The sequence below is a fragment of the Oryctolagus cuniculus genome, chromosome 1, assembly GCF_964237555.1.
Source record: "Oryctolagus cuniculus chromosome 1, mOryCun1.1, whole genome shotgun sequence".
Classification (NCBI taxonomy): Eukaryota; Metazoa; Chordata; class Mammalia; order Lagomorpha; family Leporidae; genus Oryctolagus; species Oryctolagus cuniculus.
In genome coordinates this window covers 69360679-69382788 of record NC_091432.1, presented here as the reverse complement: position 1 = coordinate 69382788, position 22110 = coordinate 69360679, and the positions used below count along the sequence as shown (strand labels likewise).

The 22110-nt window shown below is 42.5% G+C and overlaps 1 protein-coding gene and 1 pseudogene across 1 annotated transcript in view; one reads left to right on the top strand and one right to left on the bottom strand.

The window, feature by feature from the left end:
• Positions 1-22110, top strand: part of GAB2 (GRB2 associated binding protein 2) — a 187056-nt gene that overhangs the window by 107464 nt on the left and 57482 nt on the right. Inside the window, exon 2 of the mRNA XM_051822089.2 lies at positions 18656-18956. Coding sequence (XP_051678049.2) covers positions 18656-18956 — 301 coding nt within the window. The remainder of the gene's footprint in view (positions 1-18655; positions 18957-22110) is intronic.
• On the bottom strand, positions 20561-21180 carry LOC103350492 (glutathione S-transferase P pseudogene; annotated as a pseudogene).

Genomic DNA, 22110 nt, shown 5'->3' with positions numbered 1-22110 from the left:
TTGCTGTCTTTGCAAAGAAAGTGAGGAAGGCTTTGGGGCATTTGAGTATGATCTTGAAGGATTAATAGGATTTTGACAGGGAATGCTACAAAGACGCTCAATTACAAGGCAGTTGAACAGATTGTGTTACCTGGAGTCCAGGATGTTTGGGGGCTTTGAATAAGGATGTTAGAGGGGGGTAAGGTTGAACACAATTTCAGGAAGCAGTTTGGAGTCAAATGAAAGAAGCCCTTGAATGCTATCCTGAGTAATTTAGACTTGGCACTGTAGGACAGTGCTTTCCAAACGTTTTGGTACATTGCCACATAAAGAAAATATTATTTGAATGTCAGGCTACAGGTTTCTGGTGGCTAGTGGTGACCAGCCTAGAGACTACCGCTCCCCTGAGGGATTAAAGAAATAAAAAAAAAAATTTCTAGTAACTTGGCATAGACTCACTAGTTGAAAACATTGCTAGGTGACAAAGAACTCCATTAAAACTCTCTTCTCCAATCTCTCCAGTGTCCCAGGTTGTGATGTGGATTTAACTGTTTAGATCACTGCTCTAGGAGCTGGGTCTTTGCTAAAGTTGAGTGTGCCTGGACCGACATTGTGGCATAGCCTGTAAAGCCACTTCCTGCGACACTGGCATCCCATATGGGCGCCGGTTCATGTTCTGGCTGCTCCACTTCTGATGCAGCACCCTGATAATAGCTTGGGAAAAGCAACGGAAGATGACCCAAGTGTTTGGGCCCCTGCCACCCACATGGGAGTCCCAGATGAAACTCCTGGCTCTTAGCTTTGGCCTAGCCCAGCACTGGCCTTTGTGGCCATCTGGGGAGTGAACCAATGGGTAGAAGATCTCTTTTTCTCTAACTCTTACTTTGCAAATAAATAAATATTTAAAAATATAAAATAAATTTATGTAGCAAAAGTGGGTCAGTTCTATCACTGCCCACAGACATTAAAAAGATAGCAGATTAGCAGTTGCCAGGGACTGTGGGAAGGAGAGTAACTACTACTAGCAAAGATAACATTACTTGGGATGATGAAAATGTTCTGGAATTAGATAATGGTGATGTTTACATCACCTTGTTAGTACACTAAAAAGCACTGAATTATACACTTGAAAGAAATGAATGTTATGGTATATGAATTATCTCTTACACCATAGGGGTGGGTTATAATAGGGGAATATTATGAATTACTTTATCTGACTAATTTGATAACTTATGTGAAATGAATAAATTCTGTGAAAGATATGTTATCAAAACTGACACAGAAATAAAAATATGAAGCCTGAATGTCCCTGTACTTACTCAAAGAATTTGTTTCCAATTTCAGAGCTCCCATAAAGAAACTGTAGGTCTAGAGAGCTTCTCTTATGAATTCTGTCCAGCATTTGAGGAAGAAATAATTCCCAGATTGATCTTCAGATTCAGCGTAATCCTAGTCAGATTCAGTGCAATTCCAGTTAATCTCAAGACTTTTTTTTTCTGTAAAATTTACCATGCTGATTCAGAAATTTGTATGGAAATGCAAAAGACTTAGAACAGCCAAAATAACTTGGAAGAAACAAATCACTGTTGGGGGATGTATACAACCTGATTTCAAGACTTCCAAAACTATGAATTGAGACAGTGTCATGTTGACATAAGTATTTTGAGAAAGAGGTCACTGAACACAATGGGATGTCCAGGAATAGACCTATATATATTAGTGTTCAGTCAATTGATTTTCAACAAAAACACAAAGGTAATTGGATAAGGAAAGAATATTGTTTCTCAACAAATACTCTAGAAAGCTGGATATCCACATAGGAAATAAAAAGGAATGATGATCCTCACCTCACCCTCTACACAGACATGGATCCATAGACACACATAAAAGATAAAGTTATAAAATAGGTAGAAGAAAACAAACCAGAAAATCTTTTTGACTTTGGGGTAGAAAAAGATTTTGTTCTATAAAGTGAGACACAAACCTGTTAAATTAATAAACTGGACTTCATAAAATAAAAAATATTTGGCATTGAATAAAATGAATATGTACAATTTCTTGTTTATTAAGAATAGAATTTTAAATTGAAAAAAAGGCAAGCTACAGACTGGAAGAAATATCTTCCTTTTTTCCCATCATTCAGATAGATATGAATGTATGTATTCTAACAGTGAACTTTATCCAGAAATATATAAAGGAGTGATAACTGAGTAATAGGACAGAACATTTCAATTCAAAAATAGGCGAAAGATTTAGACCTACCACAAAAGAAGATAAATGAGCACTAACCACGTGGAAAGTTGCTCAAAGCCACTACTCATCTGAAAAATGCAGATAAAAACCACAGTGAGATACCACTACATACCCCCTAGAGTGACTATAATGACTAAGTCTTGTGAGGGAATTGGAATTCTTGTATATTCCTGGTAGGAATGTAAAAGTAGTATAACTGCTTGGGAAAATAGTAGGGCAGTTTCTCAAAATTAAACATATACTCACTATGCCATCCAGAACATTCCACTCCTAGGTATTTAACCAAGAAAAATGAAAACATATTTTCACAAATAGAGTTGTACAAGAATGTTAATTACTAGTTTATTGTAATAACTCCAAGATAGAAACAACCTAACTGCCCCTTGATAGATGGATAAACAAATAATGGTACCTCTATAAAATACTTAACATAAAAGCTACTAATACATGCTATAATATGAATACACCATAAAAACTTCATGTTGTATGTAAAATACAGACGCAAAAGAATACACACTGTATTCTATTTTTATGATACTCTGGAAGAGACAGATCTCTAGTGTAGAAAACAGATGAGTGCATGTCTGGGACCAGGGTGGGGAGAGAGAATTAACCTGGAAAGGGCACAAGGAAACTCCTCGGGGGTGATGGAAATGTTCTGTCTTGATTGTGATGGTGGTTATGCACATAAATCACACTTCATCAGTCTGAACTCTTTTAAGCTGGATGAGTTTTGCTGTATATAAATTATACCTCTATAATGTAGAGGTTTTTTTTTTTTTTTTTAATAAAGAAACCAAAGAAAGATCAGCGCAGTGATCATTCTTCTAATGCTGTATTCTGACTTCCTCTTATAAGTGAAACAAGTGCCTTTTCAGTAGCTCTTAGAGAGGCAGTGGAATAGTAGTCTCTTTATGGGAATGTTTTTGAGCTATGTTCATATACTCCAGGCAGCTGGGTTGACATAAAGTAGTGCTCTCAGGAGCAAAACAGACCATTTACTTGGTCACCTGAGTTAATCTTAGGAATTAGGTTCTATTTATGCTGCCATACTTTGCTTGACTTCCTTGCATTTTTATTGAGTAGTGTGTGACCAGGGAGGAGAAGTCAGGCTCCCCAAGGACCCCATGCCTTTTTTTTTTTCTGTATCTTAGAAGGAGTTTTTCATGCTATTTCTCATGACTGGCAAGCTCACTTGTGTACTGTACTCCGGGGTGGGGGTGGGGGGTAATGAGAAGCTCTGCATGTTGATGTATACCCACAGTCCTGGGTGTCTTTGGAATAGTCAGAAGCGCTTTCTTACAGTTCCAACTCTCTGCCTTTCCTTGTGATTCTAGCATGTTGGAAATTGAAATAAAGGTAGAGAAAACAAAGTCAACATGTGTACGCTATAGATGAGTCAACATGGCCTAGAGCAGGGAAATGTTTTACCCCTAGGCTCGCATTCCAGTTACCACACTCCAAACTCCCAATCCACTTACTCATCCAGTACCGCTCACCAAGTCCAAACTACCACCTATCAACCATTGTTGATCGTGTAGTGCAGTGATTCCTAGAGTGGGGTCCTCCGACACTCTCATAGTTATTTAAGCATTGTACCTCTAGACTGAATCTGAGTCTTCCTTGAGACTGGAACCTGGGAGCCTATATTTGGAACTGTGTCTCAGCAATTCTGATGTACACTGAAGTTTGAATAAGACTGTTGAAGTAAGTAGTGGGCTAATGAACAATTTAAAGCAAGGAACCAACACAGATTGTATTGAAGGAAATACAGAACCACGTCTTTGGGAGAGGGAGACTCATGTGAGAAGCCTTTGTCCTGGAGGAAAGGAAACAGTTTTTCCTCTACCCTTCCCCCAGCTTTGCTGAGGCTTTCCAGTGGTAACCTTTGATAATTCAGGGCTTCAAATATAACTTAGAGCATTCAGTAACATAAAAGTGAGGTCTTTCAATGGAATGACCTCTGTTTCTCCAAAACGCAAAGGGTTGGCAACAGCTCATTCGTTGCTTTGTCAATGGGGGAGGTAATTCCACTAATGGATTCAGGTCCTCTTACAGAGTTGACCTGGTCTTCAGGGAATCAATCTCATAGAATTCAGTCAATGTAATTACTGATGCAAGGCTCTTTGGTTTCCCAGATGTGACCCTCTCCCCCTCACATATATCAAATTCATATTGCCCCTTTGTCTTTGATGTGGTAGAGGCAGAGTGGGTAGAGTGCACCATAATAGGCTTCTGCAAGAGAAGTGTCTGGATTTCTCCCTCATCATGAGTCATAGCAGAGCTCACTTACTTGCTCAGGTTGGAAATCTTGGGATTCTTCCTTCTTCAATATCCTCCACCACCAAGATTAGTCATTTCGACCTCTGAAATATGTCTTTTCAGAAATATATATCTGTCCTTTGCTACTATCCTTGTCCAAACTGCTGTTATTTCTTGAGCAGTAGTGTGTCTGGGCTCTCTACTCATCTATCCCAACATCACTCCGATTGCTGTAGGCCAGAATGATCTTTGAGAATTTTAAAAAGAAGAAAATTTAGAAGCATTCAGTGACATCATGTTCTGTTTATTTAAAAAAAACAGGCATGTATAGATTAAAATGTAGAGGTTGTCTTGCATTCTTCTCTTAAAACGTTCATTTCTCTTGACAGAAACTACTGGCAACACTTTAGATTGCTTTTCTACACATTTGTAAAATGTGTGTGTGTGTGTGTGTGTGTTCACTATACATACAGACATCTGTGCACATATTTATGTGTACATAAACACAAAGAATATATAAAGAGATCATATTACATTCTTCTCAAGCTTGGTTATGCCTTATAGAGGGATCCGGTTCTTTTTTTTTTTTTTAATCTTGGTTTTGTTTTTGTTTTTAAGATTCATTTATTTATTTGAAAGGCAGAGTTAGAGACAGAGAGATCTTCCATCCACTGCTTCACTCCACAAATGGCCAATCCAAAGCCAGGAGCCAAGCACCTCTTCCAGGTCTCCCACATGTATGCTAGGGCCTAAGCACTTGGGCTATCCTTCACTGCCTTCCCAGGCACATATGCAGGGAACTGGAATGGAAGTGAAGCAACCAGGACTCGAACCAGCACCCACATGAGATGCCAGCATCACAGGCAGCGGCTTTACCTGCTACATCGTAGTGCTGGCCCCAATCTGGTTCTATTTAAGCTTAAAAAATTATCTAAACTTCATGAAATGACTTATAAGGATTTACACAAATCTATCCCTGCCTTTCCCTTGTGTTGCTTTCCTCTTTGCTTAGGATAGTTCAGCCATGACCTCTTGTCAGGTCCTCCCATGAGCCAAGTCTCTGTCTTCAGCACCTTTGTGGTTGCTGTTCTGTCTGCCTGGGCTTCTCCCCAACATCCTTTGCATCCTAAACAGGTGACTGGCTGTGTCCTGAGTCCTTCAAAACACATGCATACTCTCACTCCAGCCATTGCTAATGAACTGAATATGTGTTTTCCACGAATATGTACTTTTTCCTCCCCAGAAATGTGGGTATTGTGATTCATAAAATAACTGAGTTAGTGAATTCAAAGTATCTTTATTAGTTAACAAATACTAAAAAGTATTTTGTTATTCTGTGGGAGTTCTAAATTCTTTTTTGTTTTATAATTTTTCAGAACAATTAACTTTCAGAAAATCTGAGACTCCTCCTGAAATAGCTCCAAACCACCTATACAGCTTAGCCTTCAAATGATTTCCACTTCATACCATTTTACCCTCCCACCATCAGCTTCCCCAAACTTATCTTACTGTTTGACCACAACAGCCTTTTTCATATGCACTGAATCCAAATGTGTACATATTCCAGAATCTGTATTGACAAATTTACCTGCTCACTAAAAGTATTGGTAACCCCAGAGTCGGTACTCATCATGTGCCTGAATGTTTGTGTCCCTGTAAAATGCATGTTCAAATCTACATTCATTTGTGTTGGTATTAAGGTGTTAAGAGGTCTTTGAAAGGTGACCGGGTCATAAGGGCAGAGCCCTTGAGAATAGGATCCATGCCCTTCTTAATGAGGTTTGAGGAAGCCTGTTTGCACCTTCGCCAGGTGAGGAGATATGGGAGATGTCATCCTCTATGAACAATGCCCTCAGCACACATCAGGTCTGCAAGGGCTCTCTCGTAGTCTTTCCAGCCTCTAGAACTGTGAGCAGATGGTTTGCATTGTTTGTAGGTTACCCCTCTGGGTGTTCTGTTACAGCTGCCTTGAGCAGATGAAGGCTCTGTGCTTCTGTGGTCCATCTCAGGCATGTGAACTTCAAGAATTTATGGCACATTACATGTGTGTTCCCACATTCCCAGTCGACACTCTGCCTTTTTATTTCAGCTCACATACTATAAACAAGTATCTTTTTCATGTCATGCTTAGTGCTGTGGTATTTTTGCATTTTTGCGCTTTTTGTTAGTGATTTCACTGTTTAAAATGAGCTCCAAGCCTAGAGCTAAAATGCTATGTGATGTTTCTAAGCATAAAAAAGCTGTGGTGTGCCTTTCTGAGAAAGTGTAGATAAGCTTTGTTCAGGCGTGAGTTGCAGTGCTGTTGACCATGAGTTCAATATCAATGGATCGACTATATGTAAAATGTCTTCCAACAGAAACACACATAAAACAAGGTTATATATTGTCCAATTGACAAAAATGTGATGAGAACCCTACAGGAATCCCTAAAGAAACGATCTCATAGTTTCTATTTTATTGCTTGTGCCAACTTTACAGGCCAGTAGTAAAAAGAGCAAATTATGCTTCAGTATTCTCTGCACCTGGCAGGTTTTCCTGCCCTTATTTTGTCTTTGACCAACAAAGCTCTCCAAATAATTTCAGTCCTAATCCCAGTGTGGTTGAATCCCTCCCTCCCTCCCTTAACTCTCCCTTCTCTCTCCTTCCCTCTCCCTCCATCCCTCTCTAACTCTGCCTTTCAGATAATAAATAAATTTCTATTAAAAATAGCACAAACATAAGGAGTTGTATCTTTAAAAAAAAAAAAGATTTATTTACTTGAGAGAGGTAGAGAGGTCTTCCATCCACTGGTTCATTCCCCAAATGGCCGCATCGCCCAGAGCTGAGCTGATCTGAAGCCAGGAACCAGGAGCTTTTTCTGGATCTCCCACATAGACGCAGGGGCCCAAGCACTTGGGCCATCATCTGCTGCTTTTCCAGGCCATAGCAGAGAGCTGAATCGTAAGTGGAGCAGTCAGGGCTCGAACCAGCAAACCAGCGCCAATGTGAGATGACAATGCTGCTGACCATGACTTTAATCTGCTGCGCCACAGTGCCAGCCCCCTTGAAGTTGCATCTTAGTGACTCTGAGCTGGCTTGGATCATGTGCACATCACTGAACCCATCACCATGGCATTTAGAATAGAAGATATTAATTGGCTTAACCTAGGTGCTGATGATCTGTTGCCTAAAACCTGTACTTAGGGTCACCTTGACATAAAGGAGATTTCCCAGGTAACCCTTTGTTTTTATGGCTTCTGTACAGAATGCCACCCAGGATAGGGTGGGTGTCACATCTGTAGGTCATCTGATCAAAACAAAAGCAAATAATATTCTTTCTCTTTAAAAAAAAAAAAAAGATGTATTAAGCTATTAGAAAGGTAGAGTTACAGAGAAGCGCAGAGAGAGAGATCTTTGATCTTGTGGTTCACTCCCCAGATGGCTGCAACGGCCAGAGCTGCACTGATCCAAAGCCAGGAGCCTGGAGCTTCTTCCAGGTCTCTCAAATGTGTGCAGGAGTCCAAGGATTTGGACCATGTTCTACTGCTTTCCTGGGCCATAGCAGAGGGCTGGTTCAGAAGTGGATCAGCTGGGACTCGAACCAGTGCCCATATGGGATGCCAGCACTGTAGGCAGTGGCTTACCTGCTGCACCACAGCATCAGATCCACCCTGGGGGACCTGTATTGTGGTCCAGCAGGTTAAGCCACTGCCTGCAATGTCAGCATCCAAATGAGGCCTGTTTGAGTCTCAGCTGCTCCACTTCCTGTCCAGCTCCCTGCTAATACACCCAGGAAAGCAGCAGAAGATGGCCTGGTTCCATACACTGGTTCATTGCCCAAATGTCCACAATGGCCTGGGATGGGCTAGGCCAAAACCAGGAGCCAGAAACTCTATCCTAGTCTCCCACAGAGGTGGAAGAGGCCCAAGTACTCAGCCTATCTTTTGCTGCTTTTCCAGGTGCATTAGCAGGGAGCTGGATGGGAAATGGAGTAGCTGGGACCAAACCGGCACTCTGATATAGGATGGTGGCATTGCAAACAACAGCTTAACCTGCTGGCCCCTTATTCTTTCCTTTTGTTCCTTCTTAAAACTTTTATTGACGAATTAGACCATGCATAGCAAGTATCCAGTTCTATGCTACATGCTGGAGATAGAAAAGCCCGTGACCTCAGAATGTTTAGTGTTATGATAAGATAAAGTTCAGTCTGTGGCATAGAAACAAATAAGCTTCATTTGGAGTCACAGGGAAACTTGATTACTGAGATAAAAGCATAAGGAGCAAGTAGCTATGCTGCCTTCTGAGGGATTTGAACTTAAGGACTGGAAATCATTTTTGAAGTAGTAGAGGAGACCCAGATCCTAGTCTCACTATTGCCATCTGCCATGACCACTTAACTGAACATGTATACCTTTCATGAACTCTGTGGCTACTGCTAGACAAAGTACAGTCAGCAGTTCTGCTTTAGCTTCACCTCCAGTTCTTTCTAGGACCTAACCCTAACTCACAGGACAAGAGGACCTGGCGTTCTGAACTCTGCAAATTCTTTAATCTCTGTTAACCTCATTTTTCTCCCCTCTTCAAAGTGGATCCTAGTTACTTTGCAGCATTGGTTTGAGGGTTAGTGTAATAGATTCGAAGCACATAGCATGTAGTGGGAGCTCAGCAAATGCCCATTCTTTTGTTCTCTGAGAGAGTAGGAAGCTCCAATGGTCCCGAGTAATTGAGGGGTTCCTAGAGGAAGGGTAACATAAAGCACTTCCTCACTCAGGAAGTCTTCCTCCAGAGACGTGTGACTGTTTCAGGACTCCACTGAACTCTCTGATTATTTGCTTTGAACTGTTGTGGGAATGAGACTGCTTTAGTGTACTTCATACTGAAATATATTCAGATAAAATTGTACATCCTGTACTCAGAAGTCAGATCAAATTCTCCTCTATGTCTTTGTGATTGAGCTGGAACTCAGACCACATCACCTAGTGAAAGTTTCACTCAGACAAACTTCACTAAGAGAAGTAAGAATGTGAGTGAGTGTATGAGAGAGAGAGAAAGAGAGAGAGAGAGATGAATTTTTTTAAAAAAGCAATGATGGTGTTGGTGTTGTGGCATAGCAGGTGAAGCTGCTGCTGCTGCTGCTGCTGCTGCTGCTGCTGCTGCTGCTGCTGCTGCTTAGGGTGCCTGCTGCTAATGTGAGATGGTGGCCCAAGTACTTAGATTCCTGACAGATGGAGTTCCAGGCTCCTGGCTTTGGCCTGGCCCAGCCCCAGTTGTTGCGGCGTTGCAGCATTTAGGGAGTGAACCAATGGACAGGGGAAGTTTCCTGTCCCTCTTTCTCCTTCTCCTTGCCTTCTGTCATATTAAATAAATAAATAACTTTTTAGAAGAGTTTTTGAAGATGTAAGCATTGTGGATTTTTTTTTTCGTAAGATTTATTTATTGGAGAGGGAGAGTTAGAGAAGGAGAGAAGAGAGAGACCACCTCCATTTGTTGGTTCACCCCCCAGATGGCCTCAACAACCAGGGCTGGGCCAGTCCGATGCCAGGAGCTTCCTCTGGGCCATCCTCCCCTCCCTTCCCAGACACACCAGCAGGGAGCTGGATCGGAAGTAGAGCACCCAGGACTTGAACCGGTGCCTGATGCTGATGCTGCAGGCCACGGCTCTAACAGACCCAAGCATTATGTTCTTAATATGCCTGACTAACAGGTCCTGTTAACAGTTACCCAGTTAGATTGGGGTGGAAAGTAATCCGCACTTTAGAGGACTCTTGCCATTTTTCGGCAGTGCTCCGCCTTACCCTCATCAGAAAGAGGGAAGTTAAAAGGACATGCCCTTTTCTAGGAGTTATGCAAAAACCTCTTCCAAGAAAGATCTTGCCCTTCCTACAACTTCAGCCGCTAGGCATGAGACTTGTCTGAAAGGTGACTTGAAGGCCTGAGAAAGCCCTTGTGTATCAAAGAAGCCTTCTTATCTGATATTAAGCAGAATATGCTTGAGTTTCAGAAATATTCCAACTGTCAAGGTTGAAACTAAAAGTGGGTTCTAGTTAATACATGGTTATTCAGCAAAGCACATTCTTCTGTTCCAAGAATCTGAGTAATGTGATTAAATGAGGTGTTTTCCATTGTCAGATTTGCTCAGTTAAAGCTGCACGAGGCTCTCAAGGTTGGAAGAGACTTTATAGTTTCTTGTCCACCTGCTGATCCACTCCCAGATCTCTAAGAACTCCCTTCCCAACTCTCTTACCCATAGCGTAGCTGGGGGATCAGCAAACAAATCCTGCCTCCAGATGGAGTCCCTGGCTCCTGGTTTCAGCCTGCCCCAGCTCCAGCTTGTGGACATTGGGGAATGAACAGAATATGAATGACACCGCCTCGCCCCACCCCCAGGTCTCCCTGTCACTCTGCCTTTCAAGTAAATAAATAATTTTTTTAAAGGAAAAGTACAAAGATAAACATTTTCTGTGTGCTAAGAGCAATAGGAGGGGCCAGCACCGTCGCTCACTTGGCTGGCTAATCCTCTGCCTGCGGCACTGGCACCCTGGGTTCTAGTCCTGGTCAGGGCGCCGGATTCTGTCCCGGATGCTCCCTTCCAGTCCAGCTCTCTGCTGTGGCCTAGGAGTGCAGTGGAAGATGGCCCAAGTGCTTGGGCCCTGCACCCGCATGGGAGACCAGGAGAAGCACCTGGCTCCTGGCTTCGGATTGGCGCAGCGCGCTGGCCATGGAGGCCATTTGAGGGGGGTGAACCAACGGAAGGAAGACCTTTCTCTCTGTCTCTCTCTCACTGTCTAACTCTGCCTGTCAAAAAAAAAAAAAAAAAAAAAAAAGGCAATAGGAGGAAGTCATGGCCTTGTTCTGCATGCTTGGAGGCCTTGGGATCTAACCCAAAGGACAGACAGGTTCATGTGACACACACTCTGCTCAACAGCTATGAGTGATGCAACTTCCAGGTCATATGAACCCACATTTGTGTCTGTGGTCTAGATGGTTATGCAATGGTTTGTTTTCTGACTAGATTTGGGTATAAAAGAAAAGCAGTCACTGTTGTTTCATCACACAAAGTGGTGGCATACTCTTGATTCTCAGCACATATTCTTTGTTCTAACTTTCTTGACAGGGGCCCCTATGCCGTGAACTTCTTTAAGTCCCATTGTTAAGTAAAGGGACTTGCATTTCTTTTCCTCAGTCTCCCTATTACTGTGCTATTCTAATAGAGGTTATCATATTGGTTCACTATTGCAGACTCTTGCAACAGCTTCCTAAATGGTGTTTCTATCTCTTGTTTTTCCTTTTTCCATTTCTTCTTCCTCATTGTTCATATTCATGTATTTCCCTCTCTCTCCTTCCCCTTTACTCCCTAAACGTTTGAGTTCAGTGGTAGAAGAGCATAATATATTTCTTTATATAGTACTTATAAAAACCTGCTCATTGTTTTTAGGGATATATATTAATGTTTTATCTCCTTGCAACTTTGTAAATTTCTGAAGTGACTTGAAAGGAGTATTTGGGTCTTGCCTGTCTTCTTTACCCTGCAAAGCGTTCATTAGAATGTGAACTTGTTTTACTAAATACTAGAGAAAGAGCTTGTTGTTTTGTCAGCAGAAGTATTCCAGATCTGAAAGATTTCCTGTGTTTTTCTAAATATTTTACAGTTTTACATTTAAGTCAATGATTCATTTTAACATTTGTTTGTAAAAGGTATGAGACTATGTTCCTTTTCTTCGCTTCAGAACTGTTTGTTGAAAGCTATCTGTCCTCCACCGAATTACTTTTACATCTTTGTAAAAAGTCAGATGAGCATATAGGGTGGATCTGTTTCTGGATTCTATGTGAGTCTCTCTCTTCAAATATCACATAGGCTGTCAAAGTCTTAAAATCCAGTAGACTGATTCCTCCTTTTTTTTAAATTCTTTTTCAAAACTGTTTTAGCTATTGCTCTTCCTCTGCCTTTCCATTTACATTTTACAATCTTATCCACACAACCTCTTGCTGGGATTTTGAATAGGAATTCCGTTTAACATATACATAATTTTTTAACCTGTACATCACTTGAGAAGATTGTACTGTGTTGAGTCTTCCAATCTGTGGACTTGATTAGGTCTTTCCCTTTATTTAAGTCTTATTTGGTTTCTTTCATTAGCATTGTGTAGTTTTCAGCATACATGCCTTGCCCATGTTTTGTTAGATTGATACTTTTATCATTTTTTTGAAAGCAGTTATAAGGGGCCAGCACCTTGGTGTAGTGGATAAAGCCACCGCCTAGCAGTGCTGGCATCCCATACGGGTGCCGGTTTGAGTCCCAACTGCTCCACTTCCGATCCAGCTCTCTGCCATGGCCTGGGAAAGCAGTACAAGATGGCCCAAGTCCTTGGGCCCCTACACCCACATGGGAGACCTAGAAGAAGCTCCTGACTCCTGGCTTCGGATCGGTGCAGCTACGGCCATTCTAGTCAGTTGAGGAGTGAACCAGAGGAAGGAAGACCTCTCTCTCTGCCTCTCCTCTCTCTGTGTAACTCTGCCTTTCAAATAAATAAATAAATCTTTAAAAAAAAAAAAAAGGAGAGCAATTACAAATGACCTTGTGGGACTCATATATTGGTTCCAGGTGGAACTTGATTTATAGGGCTTTTCAATGCAGACAATCGTGACATCTGCAAATAGAGACAGTTTCTTTTCTTCTTTTCCAATCTGTATGTCTTTTAGATCTGTTTTTTTAATTTACTACCCTAAAATTTCCAACACTGTGTTGAGTAATAAAAGCAGACATCCTTACCTTGTCCCTTATCTTAAAGAGCATATAGCTTTTCAAAACATTGTATTGGTATATACAACAGCTATTGTTCTTTTGTTGAGGATATGTATCAGGTTGAAGATACTCTTATTTTCTGAGAGTTATTTTTTAAATGAAGAAAGGGTACTGACTTTCATCAAATGTATTTTCTGTATTGATTGATGTGACTGTGATTTTTCTCCTTCCGCCTGTTAATAAGATAGATTATGTTGATTAGTTTCAGACATTGAATCAAAGAAACCCCACTTAGATTTTTTATAGGTTGCCAACTTCTATTTGTATTTTACATTTAAGGCTGTCATCCAATTTTAGTTAATTTTTTGTGTGAGATTTTATATGGATATAAGGCCTTCTGTTCCCATATTCTCTTTTCATTATATATTAGTGATCCAGTGGTAGTTCTGCATTTCTATGTCATAGGACACTTTTCAGCTGAAGCTCCCAGATCCCTCTATAAATATTTATTGCATGATCACCACACTTACCAGAATGAAGAGAATACTTGCTAAAGAATTTGCATCATAGAAAATCTACTTCATCCCTTTAGCCTACTTTTTTTCCTATAATTCCCTTGCTGTCTTCCTTTCTTCTTTCCTACAATGAAAGTTTACTTACGTTTTTTTCTTTTAAATTGTGTTCTCAGTTAGAATAAATGAACATATTCATTAAATGAAAAGAAACTGCAGCAGGGGCCAGGGATGTGGTTAGGCCACCTATAATACCTGCATCCCATATGGACAGCCAGTTCCAGTCCCTTGCAGCTCCACTGCCAATCCAGCTCACTCCTAATGTGCCTGGGAGAGCAACTGAAGACAGCTCAAATGCTTGGGCCCCTGCCACCCAAGATGTGGGAGACCAGGATGAAGCTCCTGGTTCCTGGCTTCCACCTGGCCCAGCCCTGACCATTGAGGCCATTGGGGAGTAAACCAGTGGATAGAGTATATTTCTCTGTCTGTCTTCCCCTCCCTCCCTCTTCTCTCTATAACTCTGCCTTTCAAATAAATAAATAAGCTTTGAAAAAATAATTAACAGATCTTTACTGAGTTCCTGTGTATGCTAAGCATTCTGTGAAGTACTTTTTGGCAACACAGGGCCCTAACTTCAAGGTACTCAACAGCTTGAAGGGAAGAAAGACATAAAGGTGATTGAACTGCCAAAGTTTGGGGAAGAAAGTCCAGAGAAGGTGGGAATAGGGTGTGGAGATGCATAGGTTATTAATGAAACACAAACTTCAGTACCAGCTCCTCCCGAGAGAGTTAATACAGGCCTTTCTGGACACAGGAGTTCTCCAGAGGGTCAGATGCAGTAAGATAAAGGGCATTCTAGGCAGGAGCCACAGCTTGTACAAAGATTGGAAGGCATGAGGTTGTATAGTATGTTTGCAGAATGCTGAGTTAGTTATTATTCACCTGTAAGTTCTGTGCAGGCCAGGAATTCATTCTGTGTGCGCCACATCTAGAATAATGCCTAGAACATAGTAATCCTACATAAATGTTTGTTGGATGGATGGAAACAAGGGAGGAAGAGAAGGAAGAAATTTAAATGAGACCAGGAGAAATGAGAAAGATTAAAAAGATCTTTGTTCATCTAGTTGGGAAGAGACAGGTGCAAAAATACCTATAGTACTTTTAGTGACATGCCATGAAAAGTATGTAGGAATCTTGTGAAGGTTTGGAAGAAGGAAAGCTGCGTTTCAGCCAGGGAACAGTGTATGTGAGGCTAGACACTGAGTTTGCTTATGCTGACTTGCGACCTGGGTATTCTAAAAAATGTGTGGAATTGGAGACAAGATCTTGTGGCAGAAGAGGGATGTGAATTTGGGACTGGACCAGACAGTCTTGCCTGCCCTATCATAAGTGATCAGCATTTTTGTAACTATTTTTCAACCTGCACCACTTCCTGGGAAGCAGAAGCTGGCAAGCTATGACGTGATTTGTACCAGACATTGTTTTCTTGTCCATGAGGATGCCTCTGTGTGTGTGTGTGTGTGTGTGTGTGTGTGTGTTCGTTCTTGCTTGTACCTGTACAAAGTGATTTGGGGCAGTTCTTCCCACAGACAGAAGCACTGAAGGGACTACAACTGATGCACCAGCTATGAGGATATGGCATAGAATAAGAAGAACCAATCTCTGCCCTAGTGGACATTATATTCTAGGAGGTTGAGACAGACAGTCCACAAAAATGTGCTCTTTGGTGATGCAGGGTAAGGAGGAAAGAGGGTGTGAGCACTGAGGGATCAGGAACAGCCTCTCTAGTAGTGTGACATTTGAGCAAAGGCTTTAAGGAAAGAAGAAGCCATGAGAATATTGACAGGGGAGTATTCTGGGCCGAGGGAACAACTAGAATACAGAGCACTGGCTGTGCTTAAGTGGGCAAGACAGAAAGGGTGAGAGAAGAGAGGTCAGGATCAATCACAGAGGCCCGTAAGCAGTGGTGGAGCCACTGGCCTTTGCTCAGAAATGGTTGGCCCCAGAAGTTTTGTGCAGAGTGGTCACATTCATGCCTTCTGGCTCTGCTGTTGACAGTCAATTGCAAATGAATGGGTGGAAGCAGGAAGATCACACAGTGGCAGGCTAGTCCTGGTGCCTAACAATGAGGGAGAGGAAAACAGACCAGACTACAGATACATTTTGAATGGTTTGGGCTGACAGGGTTTGCTGATGGACTCACTGCGGAGTATGAGAGAAAGGAATCAGCTATGACATCAAGATTTCTGGTCTGAGTAACTGCAGGACCATAGTTCCTACTGAGATGGGAGAGGTGCAGGAAGAACAGATCTGGGGAATGTCAGGAGCCCGGATTTTTACTTTGAGATGCCTGCTAGTAAAGAATTGGAGACAAGGCTTTGGCATTCAGTAGATGGGGCTGGGATGGAGACAAAAATTTGGGAATTGCTGCAATGAGTTGGCTTTTTTCCCCCTCTATTTTATCTTTTTATTATTTTTAAAGATTATTTATTTGAAAGAGTTACATAGAGAGGAGAGGCAGAGAGAGAGGGAGGGAGAGGGGTCTTCCATCCACTGGTTCACTTCCCAAATGGCCACAACACTGGAGCTGGGCTGATCCAAAGCCAGGTGCCAGGAACCAGGAGCTTCTTCCAGGTCTCCCACTGGGGTACAGGGGCCAAAAGACTTGGGCCCTCTTCCACTGCATTTCCAGACCCATATGGGATGCCGGCACTGCAGGCAGCCTCTTTACCCACTATGCCACAGTGCCAGCCCCACAAGTTGCCTTTTAAACTGTGAAATTAAACAGAATAACCTAAGGAGAGGATGTGGGAAGAGAAGAGAAAGCCTGAGAACTGAGCAGTGTTTTGAGGGACAGAGCGATGAGGAGGAGTTGTACCCTTGGAGACTGGAAAAGAGGCCCTGGAGACAGAAGGAGAGCGAAAGTGACCGCTGAAGCAAGTGAAGAAAGAGCTTGAAGGAGCGTGGAATCCTAAACTGCAGTCGCGTGTTGCTGGGAGATCAAGTGAAGGCCCAAGAGTTGATTGTGCAGCTTTGAGGTCTGACCTTTGATGCACTTCTGTGGTGCAGTGGGAGGAACAGCCTCAGTACAGTGCCGTCAAATAGGAGAGGAAAACAAAGATTAGTAGATAGAAAACTCTGTGGAGTTTAACTGTAGACAAGAGTAGAAAAATTAGGTCATAGTTGGAGAGGACTGTGGGGTCAAGTCAAAATGCAAAACTTTTTTTTTTTTCCTAAGATGAAAGTAGTGGGTGTCCAGGTGGGAACTGGCCTGGAAAAATGCAGTGATTCAAAAGAGAGGGAGCATGGTGGAAGTGTCTCTAGGTAGGTGAAAAGGTGTGCACAAAAGGAAGGAAGCCATCCTGGACTGAGCGAGCTGTCCATGCTCCCTAGTAACAGAAAGCACAGCCACCAATACAGAAGGTGGGTCAGTGTGGTGAGCTTGCGTGTGTGCATTCTCTGTTGATGGCTCGTGTTTTCTCCTGAGGTAAGAAACAAAGGAGTAGAGGGTTAAAGAGAGAGAAGTTCAGAGATTGTTGCTTAGGAGCAGGAGAAAGTCACAGGCTAGATAAATACGGTATTGTCGGGCCACACAAGAGCCCTCTTGAAGGTCAAGTCGGAACAGTTCACGTGGTTGTGTGATTTTCTCAGCTGCTCCAGCTGAATGAGAACACGCAGAGTAGGCAGAGCAGTGGATTTAGCTGGGGGCGGTAGTTTTGCCAGGCAAGTATGAGAAATAGAGAAAAAAGTAAAGGAGTTATTATAATGATGCATTACAGAAACAAAGCTGGGTAAGAGGGAAATGAACGCAGGGTTAAAAGGTAAGAGTGAAAGCAATGAGATTAATGAAGTATAAGTTCTGTGGGGTCTGCAGAATTGTGAAAATCATATTCTCGTGGTGCTTAGAGTTGTGTACAAAATGTTTTGGTTTGGTTTGCATATTGTAAATCCTGTGAGATACACAGGCCAAGTGGTGATGATTCTCATTGTATAGATGAGGCAAGATCCAAAGACGTAAATGACTCATTTGAAATTCACAGAGCAAGTTGGTGGTAAAAGTTAGTCTGAACCCAAAGCTGTTGCCTTTATATTATGAAGTCTTGTTACCACCTTGTGTGGTGTCTGTTCGCAGATGACTCAGTCTCAATGAAGAGACAGTGTAGACCAGTAGGCCACAACATAAAGGAATGTGTAATCAAGTGTTAAATTCTATAGTATAGAGTGTTTTGAGTCATTTTTTCACTGAGTAATCCATGGCACGTGCTTAGTATGTGCAAGGCAGTATTATAAATACAAAGGATATAGCCATAAACAAAACGGGGGCTTGGGGGCGGGGGGATCCTGAAGTTAGATGCTTCAGAGAAAAGGGTAAGTGCGTGAAGAAGCTGGCCAAATGCTAGATGGACTTCTGGATTCTCGGAAGGGCTTCCCTGTAGTTCTTCCAGGGTGTTAGAATTAGTAAAAGCCACATCACAGGAAGTAAGGAGACTTGTTTTTCTGCTACTTGTTTTGTGTGACATGATTATTTTAACTGCCATGCCTTAGTAGGGGTTCCTCTGTAAAAACTGAGATGTTAGGGTTTTCCAAGTTCTACTGTGCCTAAAAGTACTATGTATCTGGATCTGTGTTCTAGCTTAGAAAGATAGCTGCTCATCTAACTTCCTGTTATACATTAAGAAAATCACATGCAGTTTTACAGCAAAAAGACCCTGTTTCTGTATTGAAGTACTGCACTGATAGGCATGCTAAGATCACCCTCCAGTTTTGAAATTCTTATGGAATCTGAAGTACAGACACAGCCATGTATGGCCTACAGGTCCTACAGTCCCTGTCCTTAACCTATGATTATCTTGGGATCTTTAAAAGTTGTGAAATAACTAATGACTCCCCTCCCGTTTTTTTCTTGCTCTTTCCTGGTGTGATTTAGGCCTGGAAGAAACGTTGGTTCATCCTGCGGAGCGGCCGGATGAGTGGTGATCCAGATGTTCTTGAATACTACAAGAATGACCACTCCAAGAAGCCCCTGCGGATCATCAACCTGAATTTCTGTGAGCAGGTGGACGCAGGCCTGACCTTCAACAAGAAGGAGCTGCAGGATAGTTTTGTGTTTGACATCAAGACCAGCGAGCGCACCTTTTACCTGGTGGCAGAGACGGAGGAGGACATGAATAAGTGGGTCCAGAGCATCTGCCAGATCTGTGGCTTCAATCAGGCTGAGGAGAGCACAGGTATGAGAACAGAGGGCTGAGGAGGGCCGGCACTCACTCGCTGAGTTCTCCTGTTGGCAGAGGGGCGAGAGCATGAAGGAATTGACCCCCAGCCCTAATTATGTTCAGATGGGAAATTAAGAAACGTGCTGAAGCTAAGGTGTTCTGTGGTGTTTCTTTAGTTGCCCTGACACCACTGCCATTTCTCTGCTATTCAGCTTTCTTCCAGCACTTAGCTCTCCAGCACCCTGTACCCTGTCTCCTGTCTGCCATCCTAGAGGAAGGAGCTCACCTTGATTCTCCTCTGTCCTGTCTGTCTGCCCCAGCACATCTACTTCAGACTGCCCTGCACAGTTACCCCTGTCGGGATCCAGTGTTTCATTTATATTTACCTGGGAAGAGACAGGTGAGAAGAAGAAATGCTGACTTATGTTTTGGCTTTGAATAACTGTCATTTAGGAAAAAAAAATAGCTCACCTTTTTGAAATGAGTGTTTGCAGAAATGCTTTTTGACATAGGTTTGGCTCGACTGCAGGTAGGTAGTCTCAATCAGTAATTCTAAAATCTAGCTACACTTTAGAATCAAGGAAGATCATATTTTTAAAGCTATATTATTTTTAAAAAATTTATTTATTTGAAAGGCAGAATTACAGAGAGAGAGAAGGAAAAACGGAAAGATCCTCCATCTGCTGGTTCACTCCCCAAATGACTGCAATGGCCAAGGCTAGACCAGGCTGAAGCCAGGAGCAGGAGCCTCTTTCTGGTCTCCCAAGTGGGTGGCTAGGGCCCATATAAAGAGCTCTTACAACTGGCAATCACAAAGAAACCATTCAATTTCAAAATGGGCAAAGGATCTAAATAGACTTTTCTCCAAAGAACATACACAAATGGCCAATAAGCAAATGAAAATATGCTCAGTATTATTGGCCATTTGGGAGATGCAAATCAAAGCCACAAAGATAAACCACTTCATACTCACTAGGGTTACTATAATCTAAAAGATAGAGAATAACAAGTGTTGGCAAGGATGTGGACAAACACATTGCTCATACGTCCCACCTGATACAGGCGCTGCAGAAAACAGTGTCACAGTTTCTCAAAAAAAGTTAAACATAGAATTACCATATGATCTAGTAATTCTACTTCTGGGCTCATACCCAAGAAATTTCTTTTCCTTTGGATATATATGCAGAAGAGGAGAGGTGCGTGAAGTGGTAAATCTGTTTTTAGATTTTTGAAGAGCCTTCATATTCTGCATAATGATGGTACTAATTTACATTCCCAACAACAGGTTCCCTTCTGTCCCCATTTTGTCTTTTTTATAATGGCCATTCTGATTGGAGGGAAATGCTAACTCATTACGTTTTTGATTTGCGTTTTCCTGATAGCTAGTGATACTGAATGTTTCTCATATACTTGTTAGCCTTTGGTATTTCTTCTTTCAAGAAATGTCTGTTCAGGTTCTTCGCTCATTTCTTAACCAGATTGTGTATTTTTGTTGTTATTGTTGTTTTTATATCCGTATATATTCTGCATACCTTTTTTTCCTCTCCCTAGAAAATTGTATTGATTGTGGGGAGAAAGAGTCAGGTAGCCCAGCCTTCTGCTGCAGGCCTCACAAACCCTCACCTTTTCCCATCACCATTGATGGGGCAGTTCACATGGGCAGGGGAGGTCAGGAAAGCTTGGTCCAGGCACTGAGGTGTGCCATGTAGGTCGAGAGCATGGGAAAGGCATCTAGGCAGCCAGAGGCCATGATCTGGTGGGTTAGCAGCAAGTCCAGGAGGTGTGGTAAGTCTAGGAGATTTCGTTGCCCATGATGAAGGGCTGGCTTCCTGGTTCTAAGGCAGAAGATTCTCAAAAGGTTTCAGGTACCCAGGCAGAGCCTTCACATTAGATGGCCTGGCCTGCATTGTAGCTGGTGTAGATGAGGGTGACGTATTTGTCCTAAAGGTCATCCACACCATCATTCAAAATGTCCAGCAGGACCACCTTCCCATAGAACACAGAGTGTGGCCCAAATATCACAGATTGGCACTGGACTGGCACCAGTGATGTCTCTGTCTGGGAACTTGGGGAACTGCCTGTACAGACAGGAGGCCTTGACTGAGCTCTGTGGCCAGGTCTGCAGGCCCACTACCTCCTCCTTCAGGCTCTGACTCTGGCTCTGGCCAGCTGGCAGCGTGTACACAGCTTCACAGTGCCCAGCGGCAGTGAGGCTCACTGTATTCTGAATATTAATCATTTATCAGATAAGGGCCTTGCAAAAATTTTCTTCCATTGTGTTGGTTGGCTCTTTACTCTGTGATCATTTCTTCTGCTATACTGAAGCTTCTTATTTTGATATAATCTCATTTGTCTGGTTTTGAGTTTTAGGGGTCTGTACTCCAAATATCATTGCCTGTACTATTCTTTTTTTAAATTTTGTAATCCCATATATTTTAATATTTAAAAGAGAGACAGAGTTCTATATATTGGTTCCCTTCCCAAATCCCTCAGTGGCCAGGGATGGGCCAAGCCAAAACTAGAAGCCAGTCACTCATTCTTGGTCTCTCACAAGGGTGGCATAGACCTAGCCACTTGAGCCATCTCCTGATGCCTTTCAGGGTCCGTACTAGAGAGAAGCTGGAATCAGGAGCCAGAATGAGACCCTAAACCAGGTACTCTGAGATGGGACATGGACATCTTCAGCATCTGAACTACTTGGCCAAACACATGCCCTTTACTGATATTTGAAGTTCTTCCCCTACATTTTCTTCTGATAGTTTCATAGATTCAGATTTTAAATTTAGGTCTTTGATCCATTTTAGTTAATTTTTGTGTAGAGTGAGAGGTGATATTGGTGGGGAGGTTCAAGGTTACATTTTCTGCATATGCATATCCTTTCTGCAGGGTATTTTTTTTTAATTTGACAGGTAGAGTTATAGACAGAGAGAGAGAGAGAGAGAAAGGTCCTCCTTCCATTGGTTCACTCCCCAAATGGCCGCTATGGCCGGCGCAGCACCAATCCGAAGCCAGGAGCCAGGTGCTTCTTCCTGGTCTCCCATGCAGGAACAGGGGCCCAAGCACTTGGGCCATCCTCCACTGCCCTCCCGGGCCACAGCAGAGAGCTGGACTGGAAAAGGAGCAACCAGGACTAGAACTGGCGCCCATATAGGATGCCGGCGCCGCAGGC